At 34.8% G+C, this 18,840-nt stretch overlaps 2 protein-coding genes across 2 annotated transcripts in view; one reads left to right on the forward strand and one right to left on the reverse strand.

Annotated features, from left to right (window-relative positions):
- The window catches only part of DIS3 (DIS3 homolog, exosome endoribonuclease and 3'-5' exoribonuclease), a 33,125-nt gene extending 23,958 nt beyond the window's left edge, over positions 1–9,167 (forward strand). The window contains exons 16-21 of the mRNA XM_044670599.1: positions 137–293; positions 4,584–4,798; positions 5,050–5,218; positions 5,853–6,011; positions 7,705–7,827; positions 8,880–9,167. Of these exons, the coding sequence (XP_044526534.1) occupies positions 137–293; positions 4,584–4,798; positions 5,050–5,218; positions 5,853–6,011; positions 7,705–7,827; positions 8,880–8,963 (907 nt within the window). The 3' untranslated portion in view covers positions 8,964–9,167. The remainder of the gene's footprint in view (positions 1–136; positions 294–4,583; positions 4,799–5,049; positions 5,219–5,852; positions 6,012–7,704; positions 7,828–8,879) is intronic.
- The window catches only part of BORA (BORA aurora kinase A activator), a 44,817-nt gene continuing 26,181 nt past the window's right edge, over positions 205–18,840 (reverse strand). The window contains exons 10-11 of the mRNA XM_044670600.1: positions 17,540–17,677; positions 205–890 (exon numbers count right to left, since the gene is read on the reverse strand). Of these exons, the coding sequence (XP_044526535.1) occupies positions 732–890; positions 17,540–17,677 (297 nt within the window). The 3' untranslated portion in view covers positions 205–731. The remainder of the gene's footprint in view (positions 891–17,539; positions 17,678–18,840) is intronic.

Genomic DNA, 18,840 nt, shown 5'->3' on the forward strand with positions numbered 1-18,840 from the left:
GAGTGTACAGAGTTTTGTCTCTCTTTAGGCGTAATTCTAGATTGCTCTCCAGAATGGTTGGATCAGTTCACAGGTCCACTGACAGTATATTAGTGTTCCCATTTTTCCACACCCTGATATTCTTTTCCATTGACAGAGAAACAAATTCCATGGTTGAGGAATTTATGTTGCTTGCCAACGTTTCTGTTGCAAAGAAAATCCATGAAGAATTTTCTGAAAATGCCTTGCTCAGAAAACATCCTGCTCCTCCTCCGTCAAATTATGAAGTCCTTCTGAAGGCAGCAAAATCCAAGGTAATTCCTTCAGTGTCCAAATTCTTGGATTTGGCTATTTCCATTGTATTTGGATAGTGAGTCTCTTTTTTCATTATGATTTTGTTTTAGTTATACTGTAAAACATGCCCAAAGTTCTGATACTTCTGACATAAGATATTCTAATTATTGACTCTGTACCCAGTTTATCTGCCTTGTTTATCTATGACAAATTTTCTTTTGTTCTTTACTAATATCATTGTCTCTACCTATTTTTTTTTATCATTTTCCCAGTTCTGTCTAGAGGTTACCTCAAGAAACTAAGGCCCAGTTATCAAAAGGTCTTCAAGTCCCAAATAGTTAAAAATCTCTAATCGTTCTCCTTATTTTCTAATGCAATGGTGGTTGAAGTCAAGCATATTAATAAGTGGTTCATTAGCTATGTAGCTAGCTATGTTGACTTTGAGTGGAATATACTCCTTACATGATGGAGTATCCATAGTGTTGTAGAGCTTCCTTCAGTAGATATGCACCTGCTACATCTGCACAAGTTCCAAGAATCCATGTACTTTGAATCTTTAAACTTGAGTAGCAATAGTTTCTTTTAAAGGTGTTTATGCCCAAGAATTCAAACTTCACCTTTGAAAAAAAAAAACATTTATTACATATACAGAATAAAACTATCTGTTCACTGTTGGGGAAATTTTAACTCAAAAACGAATGTGGAAGAGTGCTGTTTGTTAAAATGGGAATTGCCTTTGATAACTATTTTGCATGATGGCTGTGATTCCTGTCACCAGAGTCAGGGAAAGGAGAAGGATAGAACTAAAATTCTAAAGAGGGAGAATTTGCACACACCTTCAGCAGTAGAAGAGTAGGGGTAGGGAGGCTTAAGACTGCTTTTTTTCTGGAGTTGCCTCGGATTATTCTTGATTGTCTAGTTGGGTGGAATGAGACAACTTAGCCTTCAAGGACACCAAACTCCCTTGATATCACTCTAATTCCAGCCTTTACTCTTAAGCCATCATAAGAGATGATGGGTATGCTCTGAGTTACTCTTCTGAGAGTTCCTTTCTTTGCTTTTTATTTTTCTTCTAGACTCAGAAATAGAAATTATTGGAACCTTGGTGGATATTGATTGCTCTTGCTTTGTGATAAGAAGAAAGCTGGGCAAGGCCTGAAATGTGCTCTAGATTTTGAGAACAGATTTCAAGTGCCCCCAAAAAAGCTTTCTGTGATGAATTCAGCTTGCCAGACCCAGGCACCCTTTGTCCCAGCACAGCTGAAATAGTCAGTGCAGATGGCTGCTCAACCTTAGTCTGTAATCTAGGAAAGGTCCCAGAGGCCAGACAAGAGAGGTTCCACAGGACTACAGAAGGGCAAATATCCGGGTTTTCAAAAGAGTATATTAGATGGTTAGCATTATTAGGAAAGGAAGTAGTAATTACCAAGAATTAATGTGGTGTCATTAAGAACAGGGCATACTGGTAACTCTTTTTTTTTTTAACAAGATTACGAAATTGTGTTATGGAATAAATGGAAGTATGAATGGCTAATCAATCAAGCTAGTATTGGGGTTCTAGGGTGATGTCAGCTGGGTCTCCAGGCAGGGAAGGCTATCTCTTAATACAGAGTAACTTAGGTCAGCCAGAAATTGTGAGAGCCTGGCTGAAGGTTTTATTCAGCCCCCTGCTGTTATTCTAAGCTCCCTTGAGGGGAGGAGTAAAGAGCCCCCCTCCCTTCTGGAGAACAAATCCCAGTGTACAGGAAGAGGAAGCTAATCCACTTCTTGCCCAAGATGGATGCCTGGTTTATCCCCCAAGAAATAAAAGAAAGTTATTCTTTCCCTCTTCAGCTTTTACGCTAGTTAATGGTACAATGATTCACCAGAAGCTATTTGTATAAAGCCAAAGGGGTTTATTATTGCCAAGGGTAAGCTGAGGGGAAAGGGCATTAAGGTCTGGTAACTGCTGTTAAGGGAGAAGCTGGTGCTGGGGGAAGGTCAGAGAAGAGGGGGATCAGGCAGAGGAACTCAGCTTCCTCAGCCAAGGATAATTTCACTGCCCTAATGTGATAAGGTTCAGCAGATTACTAGATGAGGTGATGGCTTGGTTTAGGTTGTCCCTGCCTGCCTATAGAAGCTAGTTCCCACAATTTCCACCCACCAAAAATACCCTCCTCCTAGGGCCCAATGGGGAAATCCAGGGAATAGTAGGATGTCAAGGGAGAGGTCAAGGGAAATCAGGCAAAGCCCAAAAACCCCAAAAGCAAAAGGCCCCTCCCTCATTTGGTTCTGCAGGAATATTTATACTCCCAGGCTCCATTGGTTTTTGCCATGAGACCCCGGGTCGACATTCCGTTCCTTCCAACTGTCAGGGCTGCTACAGTTGATTTGCAAAAGCAAGAGCTTTTGCTGCAACCCTGCATTACAACTGGCAGTTAAGAAAGGGTACTCCATATACAGTTTATTTAGATATTTAGGAAAGCATCATCTAGGAAAATCTGTCATGTTATTCTTTTTTTACAAGATGGAGATATAATGATTAAATAGATTTTACAACAAGTCAAATGGCCAGACTACTCTAGTCATCAAGGTCATCTCAGGAGTCATTTAGTGACATGCCCCAGCTATTTAACATTTTTATCAGTAATTTGGATGAAGGTCTTAGGTGGCGTGCTTACCAGATTTGCAAGTAATACAAAGTTAGTAGGGGTAGAATACATTGTATTATAGTCAAGATCCCCAAAGATCTCAAAAGCCTGATTGAAATAAAAGTTGTTCATTTTAGGGCACTTTAAATTCTAGGTCAACATTACGATGTCCTAAAAGTATATATAATCTTAGGCTTATGGCCATGAACTAAGCTGAATTCAGAAGGATATATTATCCAGTACTATCTGAATTTATTTTATTCTGTTCACTGTCTAAAGTCATACTAATCAGGTACTTAACCTGAATTAAGATCCTAAAATACACATTGTTCTGGGAGACTTGGGAGCATCATTCATTAATAAACTACAAGGAAAATAATTTCAGCATTTTCAGAGATAATGGATTTTTTAAAACCCTCACTCTCAGTCTTAGAATCAATCCTTTGTAATTATTCTAAGGCAGAAGAGTGGTAAGGGCTAGGCAGTGCTGACTAAATAAATGACTTGCCCAGGGTTACACAGCTAGAAGTGTCTGCGGTTAGATTTGAACCCAGGACCTCCTGTCTCTAGGCCTGCTCTCTATCCACTAAACTACCTAACTGCTCCTGATAATGTATACTTTCAATAGGGGCAGAGGCAGTTTCCAGATAATTTTGGAGTAGAAATAATTTTAAAGGTAAAAGTGGGGCAAGCCTGGTTGAGATGCGGTATTTGGCATTAGAGAAAGGACCTGGGGAAAGGGCCATAAGGAAGCAGAAGAGAGCTCCAAAGAAAGAGGTAACAGGTAGGATGTTATGAAACATTGAGTTAGGGGAGTTTGGTTCAAATCCCACCTCAGCTGCAGTCACCAGATTCTCAGAAATAGTTTACTCATTTATAAAATAAGAGATAATACCGTCAGAATTATTGTAAAGAAAGTCCTTTATAGACTTGCTAAGATTATAGAAGTAGGTGGTGATTGTGTGAAAGAACCCTAGCTTGGCTACTTTCTGCCTCTGTTACCTTGTGCAAGTCACTTAACCTCTTGGGACCTCAGTTTCTTCATCAGTAAAACGCAAGGTGTGAATACGGTTGATTCTTCTTCTAAATCCTGTGTTCCTAAAAAATTGGTCTCAAGAACTTGGATCCTATTTATCTAGCCTTCCAGAAACCTAAGAAATAATAATAATGATAAATGACAACAGAGTGTTTTAAAATTGGCAAAGCATATTTAACATTTGTTATCCATCTGAATTTACTCTTGGTCATAAAGCATTTAAATCTACCTTGACTTTATCTAGTTTCAGTACTCTACCATCATGTCAGGCTTTCTTCTTGTTTCCTTTCTTGAGAAAGGAAAATGAAAACAAGAAAGGAAGGGGAAAATTTGCTCCTTGTACTATTAATTTAATTCCTTTATCTAAGTCTCAGAGTTTATGCTAGTATGAGAGTTCAACTACATTATTAGTTAAAAGGATGACTGTCTCTTAGTCTTAGAACTTAATCATTATTTATAGTAATGTTTCTGTAGTGAAATATGTTCAGAGTTCTAAACAACTAATTTTAAAACAAACTTTTAAAATATTATTTGTTTAGAAATTGTGGGTGTTTTTGAATTTATTAATGACTATTATATAAGTGAAATGCTGGTTTAAAAATTAAAAAATGGAACAATATTTTTCTCCCTTTCTTTTCTTACAGAATTTGGATTTTAAGACTGATTCAGCAAAGGCTCTGGCTGACTCATTAGACCAAGTAGAATCTCCTGATTTCCCATATCTAAACACACTATTCAGGATATTAGCTACTCGGTGTATGATGCAGGCAGTTTACTTCTGCTCTGGAATGGATAATGATTTTCATCACTATGGCTTAGCATCACCAATATACACACATTTTACTTCACCCATCAGAAGGTATGTTGAGGTCATAGAATTCAGAGAAGAACATAAAAGTGATGCATCAAGTTTTGTTACAATTTGTTTTAACCCATATAACAAAACTTGTATCTTCTTTTAGTTGTTTTTCCAGGTATTTCTACTTGCTGTATCAAAAGTAGTTTTAAAACTATGCTTCAGACCTCAAGAGTGATTATGTGCATTTTACAAAATGACACTTGAGACAATGTTGATGTGTGAAAATATTTTTCTTTTACCTATTTCTAAAGATATGCAGATATAATTGTCCATCGGCTTTTGGCAGTAGCTATAGGAGCAGATTCCACTTATCCAGATCTGACAAACAAACACAAACTAGCAGATTTATGCAAAAATCTCAATTTCAGACACAAAATGGCACAATATGCACAGCGGGCATCTGTTGCATTTCATACACAGGTTGGTTTTTAATTTTATAAAGTGATTGCAAGTGAAATTTTATTCCTCAAAGATAAAAATCTGGAGTCATTCAAGGTCCTTAAAATTATATCAAAAGGAAACAAAAAATTAAGGTTTGTGAGGATGCTTCATAATTGAAATAAAGACTATTTGGTATGTGTTTTCTCTGAGCTACTACTACCACTCTAAAAATCAGTAACTATTTGAAGTTACTTTGCCAGTGATGGTAATCATTTTCATATTATATCACAATATATCATCATATGTCATAATATTATGTTAGGGAAATAAGACATTTGGAGGCCTACTTGGATTCAGGAAGATTAGTTAAAACTTGACTCAGACACTTCTTAAAGCCTAGGCAATCTTTGAGCCTTATTTTCCCCATCTTAAATATGAAAAGGTTGTACTCCATGACTTCTAAGATCCTCTCTTTTAAATTTATGATCCTATGATTGGTAAAACCGTTAAAAAGAATAGAATAATAATCACAAATTATTGACAGTTGCTACTTGTATTTGAATAATGTTTATCACAAATTCAAAAATCTAACTAATGTGATTTCAAATTACCTGTTTTTAAATGGGTTTTTTCTTCATAACATTTCTGAAACAAGTTTTCCTATTTCTTATAGTTGTTCTTCAAAAATAAAGGAATAGTGAATGAAGAAGCCTATATTTTGTTTGTAAGGAAGAATGCTATTGTGGTATTAATTCCAAAATATGGTTTAGAAGGAACAGTATTTTTTGAGGAAAAAGACAAACCAAAGCCAAGACTTACTTATGATGAGGAGGTATGGTATTTCTTGCTCTCTCTCGCTCTCTCTCTCTCTCTCTCTCTCTCTCTCTCTCTCTCTCTCACACACACACACACACACACACACACGTTTTTTTTTCTTTTTCCTTGCATTGCACCTTATAAAGAGTAATGACACAATTAAACTTTAATTTCTAAGCATCCAGTCTGAGCTTTGAGGGACTGAAATAGTTCAGCCTGTTTGTCAGATTCCGTAAGTACTGATTAAGCACTTAATTTCTTTTTGACAATATATTAGTTACTGTGGCCTATCTTATTCCGTTTGGATCAACTAAATTATCTACCTTTACTTCACTGCCTTTTACTTGGTTCCAGACCTGTTATTTTATTGGTGTTGGCCATTTTCTTTGGATCAGCTGGTACAGATCAGCAGTTGTTCTAAAGCTTACAGTTTTAGAGTTGGCCAGAGTTATGAGAGATGATGACTTCTTGAATCCTAAGGCAGGTCCTCTATTTACTGTGCCATCCTGTATATTATCTACATACATAGAAATTTTAAGAAAAAAAAATGCTTAAATCGTTTTACCTGAATTAATGATTGCTTGCCACTTTCATGGGAAGGGAAGGATTGATTATTTTCCATTTCTACGTAGCTATCCTACCCAATTTTGTCCTTCACATGTATCTATTTTCTCTCTTTTTCTTGTCTATCCTTCCAGGACCCTCTTAGGATCTTGGAGTAAACCTTTTTATTATTATTATTTTTTTTTAAATGTTTTTATTTTTATGGAACTGAGTTTATTTAGTACTCACAGAATATATGTATGTATTGATGGAGGGACAGGGGAAGACAGGCAGCTGGAATCCCTTACAAGCATCAAACTGTGATTGTCTCAGATTCTTTCAGGATATGAGGAGTCCCCAGCTAATTCTTAAAGTCTGTCACAGCTAATATTTCCTCAAATAAATGGTTACTCTTTCTTGGCTGTCATTTTTCTTCTTAAATTTGCCTCAGAATAAATGACCAGTTTAAGAGGAAAGTCTTCTACTTTCACAAAGTCCTCTTCCATGAGACTTTTGACTTGAACTTCCAGATCTTGCCTCATAGTCATTCACCAGAACCAGCTATCCAATAACAGGACTTCCAGCCATATAGCACAGAGTAAACCTTTAATGCCCCCCCATTATTTCTAATCCTGTGGGAAAACTTGATCAATGAATTACAGCTGAGTTAGCTACACAGTCTCTTTTTTGCTGGGTCAAAGTTGCTTAATAAAGCCCAAATTTAAGGGCAGGAAGAAGTAACGAACATAATATTTCATTCCTTCCTCTTAGGGATATAGAGAAGTTCCAGTTAACTTTACTGATAATTGCTAAGTAACTTTTTTAGCAAATAGGGTTGAGAAAGCTCATTAAGAATTATTCAGGAGCAGTCCTCCTCTCCCTGGGTAGCCCATAGTAATAATCTTCATTAAGGTATGTGTAGGGTAAAGAGAGAATAGGGAAAGGGGGAGAATAGTGAAAGCAAATTATCATTTTTTTTTAAATATCAACTTACTAGTCCAGATTACATAGTTACTTCTGATTATGAAATAGTTTAATTAAACAGAAGATAGAATTGAAATGCAATGAAATATTTTAATTGAACTAGTTGTAAATAATAAAAATAAAGTTTCTAATGTCTGAAAGCAATGAAGAATGGTTTAAAAAATTGTCTTTTAAAAATGTAGATGCCCTCACTAAAAGTAGAAGATACAGAATTTCATATTTTTGATAAAGTTAAAGTGAAAATCACCTTAGACTCATCCAATCTTCAGCATCAGAAAATTCGTATGTCCCTGCTAGAACCACAGGTAAGACTGGATTTAAAAATAAATACTCATGTTGTGATAGAATAATATGTATGTACTACCTTGGTGTGCTGCTTTTGTGGACAATATAAGATGAGCTGATTATTTGTGGTCAAAAGTTCTTATGAAGGTTCTCCCCCAATTCCTTCTTCCCCCTTATTTTGATGGTTAGGAGTTTCAGAATGGAATGTCTCTGGCCATCATTAGTTTTATCTCTTACTTAGTTTTGAATCACTTTTGTTTTAAAAGTTCCTGCCAGGTCTGTAATGTTTTACCATTTTTATCAAAAATGATTTTAAAATTTGACATTACAAGTATGCTTCACACAAACTAAACTTGAATATAGTTTTTCCTTACTTTAGATGGGTTCCTGAAAAGTGTCTACTTCAAATACTTCTTTGTCAAACTTATTTTCCCATTAATTTTAATTATCATCCCAGTAATATCTTCCCATTAGAAGTATTTGAATTCCTATCATGCAATAAACAATTTTGTTCTAATTTTAAAAAGTGCTTTAGTAGTTCACCAGATTTTTAAATAAATTGCAGTGTGTTATATACTTTTTCAACAAGTTATGAAGATTTAGGTTTTCTATTTTAGGTCTTCTTTGCTACATATTTACCTCCTTTTGTATCTGTGGATAATTGCATCTTTAGTTTCTTTATTAAAGCAACTGTTTGGTATACTAAAATAACATGTTGGGTATTTTTTTTTTTTTGTGGAAATGGGAGGAAAGAATGATTTTAACATATGTATTGGGGGAAAAACAGGTGGGAAGAAGAGGAATAAAGGGGAAGTAAAAAGGATTAAGTTCACTTAATGAAGGTGTCTTCTATCTTCCCTTACACCTCTTCTTGGACCACCCTTTTTTAGAAATTTAGAATACTAGGAGAAGTCAGGAAGAACATAAATGCAAAGGAGGGCAAATCTTATCACTGTAATTTGTTTTTGTTGGCAATTAATATTTTTAGTAATTAAAATGTCCAGTCTCTTATGCTTTTATATTTTTTCCCTTAATATCCTAATTTTTTCTTCTTCCTGTTGCATCCTCTTAGATACCAGGAGTAAGTGTTCCTACCGATTCTACAAGCTCGAACACTGACGAACCAGAAAGAAAGAGGAGCAAGCTAGAAAATTAACTGTATCTAACAACAAAGAGACTGTTACAAAATTGATTTCCTTTTGTAATATTGAGGAAGAACACTGGCAAGTTTCATGTTTAAAAGTATTGAGTGCAAATTTAATTTGTTGCTTTTAAAGTGCATTTTAATCATTTTAAAAATTTGCATTTTTATTAAACAATTGCCTTCAAGTCTTTCTCATCATCTTTGAGAAAAGTACTTCTCTTTTCATTTTCTAGATGCAACACAACTATTATTTATGCAGAAAAATTAAATTGAATGCCCATCACTTACATACTGACAGGGCAGCAACTTCAGGGAGCAGATAAAGATCATTTAAATGAATTTACTTCAGAAGTGCCAATTACTTTACTGGCTTATATTACAGCATTCATCCCTTTGTTGATAAGCTGATTCATTTGGCATAAATAATTCCTGATTTTTTAAATGAGTGGAGAGAAGAGGACCATCTTGGATTTAGAGGATAAAAAAACAGAATGTCATCTGAATGCCCAAACCACAAAAATGCTTGAGTATAATGGTAATTTATTGTCCCCTAACCCTGTGGTATATGTTGCCCTCTGGCATTTTGGAGCTCATTGCTTCAGTGCCCCTTCTCAGAAAATGACCAATCCCTATTCTACTTCATCTGATATAGGAGACCAATCTAATAAAACATCCCCTTGCTGAGGTATGAAAGACTGATTGCCTTCTCTTTCATCTTCCTCAGAGAATTGCTTGTTTGACCAAAATGAATCTTTAATTGGTAGTATATCAGAAAATATGGAAAATCCCTTCCAAACTTTATTTATTTTCTCATCCTTTGGTTTGTGTTGAAGATACTTCTCTATTAGCATACTAAGATACCTCTAAGTAAAATCAAGCTTAAGGAAAAAGAATATGAATAGCGGCATTGCACATTGGAAAAGAGCAGTGGATTAGAATTTAGGAACCTGGATTCTTTTTCCAACTTTATTACTAAATCTTTTTTTATTATTATATTACTGATATTACTAAAGCGTGATCTTAGACATTTGCATTGTGCCAATCCATTCAGGGGCCTCAGTTTTTGTGTTTGAAGGTGAAGGATGCTTTAAGTTTTGAAACATATTTTATAGCTCTAGTGCCTTCTCTCTTTCTGTAGGGAAATGATGAATAGTGGAGGTAGGAAATTATTCTTTGATTTTTATAAAGATCTTGCAACTTAATAGATTCTAGGAGACAACTTTACTTATTCCTTGGTATGGGATAACAACAGATTTTCTGGGAACTTCCAGCTGATGTCAGTTATAGCCGCCTCTAGGTTTGGTGAGCTAGAATATATTCTGGACCTAAAATTGTCTTCATTTAACAGCAACTTTGTCCTTTTTCTATAAGATTTTTATCCCATTACTAACTGTTGAAAATCTTTTCTCTGGTGCCCTACAGGAAGAAAAGGAGCAGATGGCTCCACAGTGACAGTAAAATATAGCTCAGGTGGCCTTAGGATGGGGGGAGGAAAAGGAGAGCTTCTGGTCCCTACCTGCCACATTGCAAATCAGTCATCATTAAATATAGGAATTCATTTTATTTGAAAGCATTACTAAATTTTATTCATTTTGGATGAGCTCTAATTGCAGTTTTCTTCTCTGAGAATATTTAATATTTCCTCTGAAACCTATTGGATATGAATTTTTTTGGTGGTAAAGGATGTGTTTACTAAAAACAAAGCAGTTTTTGAATGTCCTTGTAAATGGTCACATATATAAAGGTTTAGTGTATAGTAGAGAACGTATATTATTCTGTTCCAGTTCAGTAATCACTCAAGATCAATTAGGTATGACTTTTTGAAAATTCTCTCCTACTCCTTCATTTCTTATCTTTTGGTCAGACTTGTCTAAATATGAAAGGGATACATTGGGATCTCTAGTTTTGTTAGTTTTTTTTCTCTATATAGTTTTATTGTTTCCTTCTATAAATTAACTTTTCTTCTAATAATGGTGTTAGATCTTATAACATTTGGTGCCTATGTATCAAGTATTGATATTCTTTATGGTGCTTCAAGCATAATGTACTTTCCTTGTTTCTCACATTTATAATTGTTAATTGTATAGTTGCCCAATTATATCATCTTGTCCTTTTCCTTTTTTTATTGTTGCTTCAGTTCTAAAGATAAAATAGTATGTTGAGATAAGTATCCTCAACATTATTAGTTTGTTTTATGTAATCTGCTTCTATCCCTTATTGTGTTTTCATTCTACTCACCTAATTCCCTATCATGAATCCTTGCTATTTAGTTTTCTCTCCCCCTCAACTTCATGATCTCTTCTCCAAAAATGGAGTTTGTTGTCCTTACTGAGTCCTCCCTGAATGTCACTTCTTAACCGTGTTTCCCTGTCCCTTACTTCTATGGAGTTAAGTGAATTACATCTGATTCTGTGTGCATATATCCATTAACAGATCCCAGTGATGAGGTTCAAGTGCATGTATTCCTTTATATACATATATAGTTTTTCTTCCACTCCATTCAAATAATATACATATTATTTGAAATAATCCATTCTAAGTTTTTTTCCCCTCTTTATTCGGTAGTATGTTTTTTCATTTTAAGATCAAAATATAAGAAAACTGTTCTGAGCCTTGTTTTATTCTTCAGTCACCATTGGAAACTTTAAAGTATTGAGGCGACATTTGTGTGTGTGTCCCCAGTTATAAACACTTCATAATGATGTCATTCTTTTCAATTAAATCTGTTCAGTTCTGGTCTCTGAATTAGAAATATTTAGAAATCCTTTATTTCATTAAAGATCCATTTCCTCATCCATATATTTCTATGGTTTTACAAAGTAATTTTTATGAGCCTTTATCTTTTGCCCTCTATAGTATTCTTAGCTCCTCTCTCCTATATAACAGTAATTGCTGACTGTGGCTCCTAGGTACTTGGACTCTTTCTGCCTACTCATTTTCTCTCTCCTTTCTACTCTTCACTTATTTTAATCTAGAGCTTATAGATTTGGGCTTTGACATTCCTTGTTTTCATTTGGAGGTTTTTTCAGTGGGTATCTAATGAATTATTCAATTTTTCATTTTGCCCTCTAGGGCAGTTTTCATTCATGATGAGAGTTTTTTGTGTAAATTTTTTTCAATTATTAAGCATTTTTTTTCTTTCTTCCACTCCACTCCCCTCAAATAAAACCTTGTAATAAATATGCATAGTCAAACAAAACAGCTTGTGTTTCTCCATGGCCTTTTGGGTAACTGTCAACTAATACTTCAGACAGTAATGCTTAATCAGACATAAGAATATTGGTGGACTTTTGCTCCAGGGAAAAGTTTGCGGTCATTAAAAGAACTCTTTAGTTTCCTAAAGGCAATTTAATCCACTCTTCTGTTCAATTCTGGGCTTCATAGTCAATTAACATCTTGTATATCCAAAATATAACTATAGATAAGCTTCCCATCTACTGCATATCATTTCCTGTACCATTTACATTCTTCATCCACTCATCTTTTATGAATAGTTAAGCTGAACTCATGGGTGACTGCAAGTAAGTATTCAACAAAAGGCAGCATCTGAAAGACCTCACCATCTACAAGTTATGTCTTTCAAGAACTCTTGTATTATTTTGTCATATGTGTGGGAGATATTTGTTTAATAAAATATTAAGTGCCTACTATGTGGAGGCATTGTACTAGGTGCCTGGGATACAAGTACCAGGAATGAAACAATACCTACTTGCAAGAAGCTTACCTTCTAATGGGGGGCAAAAATACTTAAAATATATTCTCTATATATTTATGTATACAAAATTAAGAATTAAGTTTTGTGAAAACCTGTATAATTCTGTCTCATATTCTTATCAAGGATGCTCTCAGATCATATGTAGATAATTCTCAAACATTTTATGTAATAGGAAAGTATGTCTGTCAGTTGGTGATTATTGATGCTCTCTTGGTTGCCTTTAAAAGAAAATTAAGTCAAAAGTTTTTTTAAAAAGCCCTTATCTTCTGTCTTTGAACCAGTATACATAGTATTGGTTCAAAGACAGAAGAGTTGTAAGGGCAAGGCAATGGGGGTTAAGTGACTTGCCCAGGGTCACACAGCTAGGAAGTGTCTGAGGCCAAATTTGAACTTGGGTCTTCTCATCTTTAGGCCCAATTCTCAATCCATTGAGTAAACCTTGCTGCCTCCCAAGTCAAAAGATTTTTTTTTAATTTGTTACCTTTGTGATCTTCCCCTCCTTCACATACTGTGAAAATTAGTCACTGAACATCCTCAGAATTTTTTAAAATATCATTTCTACTTCCTCTTTTAGTATTCATAGAATTGTGATGTTTGAGACCAAATATGGTGGTTCCACTTGTCATTAGGTTCAACTATGTTTAAACAGCCTTTCCAGCCAGAGTCTGCCCCAAATTTTTACTTCATTGGTACTGCATTTGAAGACCTAGGCCACCTCCACTAACAAATGGAGTAGGATTTTGTGGAAAGTCAATGAACAATTTTTTTTGTCTGTAAAATTAAGGGACTAGCCTATTGTTAAAAGGACTCTTAAGGTCTTTTAAAGTACTAACAATAACTTTACTATATGATGTATCACAACATTGCTGTTATATTTCCATTCACTTTAATTCTACTAACCATTTATCAAAAGTCCACTCCGTGCCATATACTTTAATTAGGAATGCAAAGACAAATAAAAAATTCTAAGGCATCTTTGTTTTTTACTGGGGGAAACAACACATCAACAGAAAATACAAAAATTTGGGTGGATTTGATTTTTTTAAGTAGGGGAGAGAAAAGTACCAATAAATAGTTGAGAAGATTGAAAAAGGCATTATATAAGAGGTGGTCATTTGAGTCTTAAAGTCCAATAAGTAAAGGTAAGTATTCTAGGTAGGAGGAAGAGTATGGGAAATGGCATGTGTGGGGAATAGCAAGATGACCAGTATTGGGGGGCAGCTAGGTAGCACAGTGGATATAGTGCCAGGCCTACAGATGGGTGAATCTGGTTTCAAATCTGGCCTCAACATTTTCTAGCTGCTGCCTAGCCCCTGCCATTCTTTGGTATCGATTCTAAGAAGGTAAGGGTTCTTTAATTTAAAAAAAAAAAAAGACAAGTGTGGCTATAACTTGGAATGCATTAGGAAGAGTAGTAAGTCTGGGATAGTACTTATTGTACAGGGTTTTAAATGACAGTAGTTTTTATTTGGTGATCTTAGGAGTAGGGACCTCCTTAAGGCCACAGAACGCGTGTTCTTCCACTGAACCTTTGAGTCCATGGGGACCTCCCTCCTGGTTTTTGTTTTTATTTTTTATGGTCCGTGAGCTAGGAATTTTTTTTGACATGTTTTATTGTATTTTAAAATGTAAAAACTGTTCTTAAGCTCTTGGGCCCATAAGAAAACAGGCAGCTGGCCAAATATGGCTCTCAAACTATATAGATTGTCTTTGCTTTAAAGTGTATCAGTTTCACTGCCTTTGGGATAGTTGTGGGGGTCAGAGGAGAGAGTGGATACCAGGAAACAGATTAGACGTCTTGCTGTAGTGTGGGGAACAGAAGATGAGGGCCTGAACTAGGATAGTGGCCATGTTAAGTGAAGAGAATAAGAATGGATGTGACAAATATTAGAGAACTGATGAGTCTAGGCAGCTGATTAGCTCTGGGATGGCAGTCTGAGAAGTTTAATTCCAAAGGTATGAACCTGGGTGATTAGAAGAAAGATCACAGTGTACTTAACAGAAAGTGGAAACTTAGGAAGTGGAGATAAAGATAATGGGTTCTATTTTAAGTGAGATCCAATCAAAGGAATTCAGGAAGCATTTAGTGACAGAGCCCCAAATTCAGGAGAAATATGAGAACTATATAAATTTGCTGAGTCACATACACATACATATTATATATACCAAGAACAATCCCATGAAAAACCCTTAGGGCATACTGAAGGGGGAAGGATGATCCAGAAAAATATACTATGATGAATCCATTAATTTCATAAAAACCCAGGGAGGGAGTGGCCATGAGCATCAGAAACTAGCTATCAAGAAAATCCAGTGGATTTACCAAATAAGAATCATCAGTAGCCTGATTATAGATGTAAAACTGTAGATGGTGGTATACAAAATTTGGGAGAAAACATGTAGGATGGATAGCTTGATTAAATGGCAGGGTCACATGAAAGTTTTTTGGGGGCTAGGATGGCCAGTAACTAGTTATTTGTAATCAGAAAAAACCAGTTCAAGTGGCTGAAGAAAAATGGGAACTCTTACTAGAGAAAAAAAATAGTTTGAGGAGAAAAGGTTTAGACATGCTATGGGAGATGGGATAGCTAATCAGGTAAGAACAAAAATATTACTTTTTCTGAGTAATCTTTTTGAGGATTAGGTACATCAATTTGTAGCAGACCTAGTCAAAGTTAGTAGTGCTGGTGTAATGAACCTAGTTTAAGCAAATACTGAGTGATAGCAACTAGCATTTGCAATGAAGACAATGGTAGGGAAAGAAAAAAAGTTACGGTCAGAAGAATTTCATATTTCAAAATCCGGTGGTATACTTATGGATTTATTTCTTTGGAATGATAAAGGCATATAGAATTTCCATCCAGTTATGTTAGTTTTTGCACATAAAGGGTAGCATAAAATGCCTTATTTTCAACCTAGCTGGGGATAGCTAGGTCTGATGATTTATGATTAATTTACTGAATAAACTAAGCTTATTTTCAGTCAGAGTAATTTCACATTTATCATAATAAAGTCTATTTATTGGTTTCCCATTTAAAAAGCAATGCTAAATAGAAATGTGAAAAATAAGACTGGCAATTTATTAATCCCTCGTATCAGACAAATCATTATCATGCCATATTTAACAAAAAAATTAGTTATGATCAAGTCACTTGAGGTAATTATGAAGATTTAATGATAAAAATAAATGTCTACTTCTGTGATTTGGTGAAGTTTCAGGAGCTTTTCTGCCCTTCTTTTTCTTGTAAACATCAACTTGGGCACTTGATTTTCAGTGCCAACTTTCACATTGGGAAGGGAAAGAAAAAAGGGTTTGATAGGTAGCCAAGGCAGTTTTCTCTCAATCATAATCCCATTATTGAGCCTGCGCACAGAATATCTGCAATTAGCAATTCAGTGATGGTCTATAGTTCTGATACACACATTTCTAGGAAGGATGTGCCGTTTTCCTCCAATATCCTTCTGTTGTATGTTCTTGCTAATTAAAGAAAAAAGAGAACACACCTTATTATCAGCATTTTGATGATAAAGCACTAAAGGTATCTTTTGGGCATCAAACATTAGCACAGTGAATGGAGCACTGGGGCCTGAAGGTCAGGATGACCTGAGTGCAAATGATCTTGGGCAGATCTCTGTCACTTGAACTGTCACATCTCCCAGTTTCCTTATCTACAAAATAATAGCACCCACCTCACATGGCTGTTGTGGGGGTAAAATGAGTTTATATAAAGCACTTTGAAAACCTTAAAACATGTAAATGCTAGTTATGTTTCTGCTTAATTATATGAAATATGGAAACATTTTTAGAAATATTTACTTGTGATTGGATTAGGGGTAACTATTAGTAGGGATTAAAACTGATTTGAGAAACCAACAGTCCACACAAAAAATATCAGTTGAGAAGTAAAAAAAAGCAGCAAATGAAGAAAATTTCCTTAAAGATATATTAATTTTTTGGCTTGCAGTGTGAGTTAGAATCTTTTGGCTAGTAATTAAAATTGTGATGAGATACTTCTGTCATAGAAAAATAAAATTAAACAAAGATGACAAGAAAAACATTAACATGTGGGTTTTCATACTTATAAAGCACTTTTCCCCCCCTAACACTAAAAGCAAGTGTAAGTACTTCTAGTGTCATTAAGAAACTAAGATTGAGAAAAGTTGAAGTTGGTGAGCTGAGGGTGAGAACCAGGAGTTAGGATTCTGGCTCAAGCAAGCCTTTCAATAACAACAGATGACTCTTAGAAAGTTATCCTTATACTGAGTACTTTTACTATTACCTAAATTATCCCCATTTTTTATTTTATACATTAAGACAGTTTATAATAAATGACTAGTCCTATTTCAAAAGTAAATAGATACTTCTAGATTTTCCCCTTTCTACAGAATACACAGTAGCATATAGTTTATATTTATGAATATGCTTGATGGTCTTTGATTGGAATACTTCATACCAGAAAGACAGAGAGAAACTGGAAAACTATCTAGCTGTACTGTTTTGCCATTCTTTCTTTGGAAAAACCTTCACTTTCATTATAGTTAGAGTTTAAGCACCAGGCTGAGTAGGAGGAGCCCTACTTCTAAACTTTCTCTTATTTCACACTTTCCCATGGTTCTGAAAACCATGATTTACAGGCCAAATCTAGCCTTACAGTCAGGGAGCTAAGAGTTTTCACCTTTTAAAATAAAAGTTTTATATACCTTAGAAAAAAGAAACTTTTACTGAAATTAGGACTAAACACAATGAAGTTTGATGTTGATACCTGGCCTTAATATTATGGTCTTGTTGAGAATAAAGTATTTCATAATAAGCCAAAATATAAATACTATACTGTACCACCACATAAAGTTTTTCCCTCCAAGTCTTCCATACCTTTGCTTCAAGAATTTGAGATTTGTTCTGAATTTCACAAGACAGTGGATCACTTTCTCTACAATAGCTCTCTGTTCCGATTCCAATTGTATCAATAATACTGCTCCCACAAGTCTGTGTATTATAGCCACTATCCACCTGAAAAGAACATTTAAAAAAGAAGTCCCCTAAGAAATCACAAACTCTAGACTTTATATTAGCAGAGCAACATACATTATCTTGAAGACGCTTAAAGATATTCATTTTTTAAATGTATCTTTAAGGAACTGTAAATATATGCTTAAATTCAAGCTATAAGCTAATATCAATAAAAAGTACTCCATTAACAATACCATGTAATATGCAATAAAATGCTGAAATGAATGGAATATATATATATATTTATACAAGTATAAAGCAGCAAAACTATAGGATTAAAAAACCTTTTTTAAACAAATCAGACTATACCCTTAAATTAGTTTAACTCCCATCAAAGTCATCACATTTGAGGATATACACACTTAATACCAATGATGCTGCCATTATTAAAAACTAAAAATCTTTTGGAATATCCTTTAATAGACATCTTAATCCACTCAAGGAAAGTTATTTATAGCAAGAAAGGGGGTATGGTGGACAAAACTAACCCAAGATTTAGAGGTGACCTGGGTTCAAGTCCCATCTCTGATACTGGTGGTGTGATCTGTGGCAATTTACTTAACCACAGAATGGCCCAAGTAATTCAGAAGAAGAAGCTGAAGCTGAAGAATAGTTGCTTTAAGATGCAGGGTGAATTTCCTCACCTGGAACTCTTTATAACAATGAAATTACAGGTTTTTCTCTCAGCTGACCATATAGATGACAACAGACTCAATGACTTAGGTTAATTTATAAAAATCAAATCGCCTTAAAGAAAAAATGTTTATTATATCTAAGGATCTTCAAAAGCATATGCCACAGAATGCTATCAGTAAGAAATGGATCAGATCCCACCCCAGATACTTATTGGTCCATGATTCTGGGCAAACCACTTAATCTCTATGTACCTCATCAACCTTAGACACACTTGCTGAACTCTGAAGTTATAAATTTGTATTAGAGTGCTACCACTTGATGTAAAAAGCTTAAATTACACATATGTATACTAGTGGACCTAGTGGATGAGCTTATAATATCCCAGTTGGCAGGTTTGGTTATAATATCTCAATGATTTAATCACAGATTCTTTGTGTAATAGTGTTGTTACTAAAGAGCTGTGAAACTATTTGGATTTCATTAGAAGTATTTCAAAAATCTAATTATTTACTACAAAACCTTACATT

The sequence above is a fragment of the Gracilinanus agilis genome, chromosome 3, assembly GCF_016433145.1.
Source record: "Gracilinanus agilis isolate LMUSP501 chromosome 3, AgileGrace, whole genome shotgun sequence".
Classification (NCBI taxonomy): Eukaryota; Metazoa; Chordata; class Mammalia; order Didelphimorphia; family Didelphidae; genus Gracilinanus; species Gracilinanus agilis.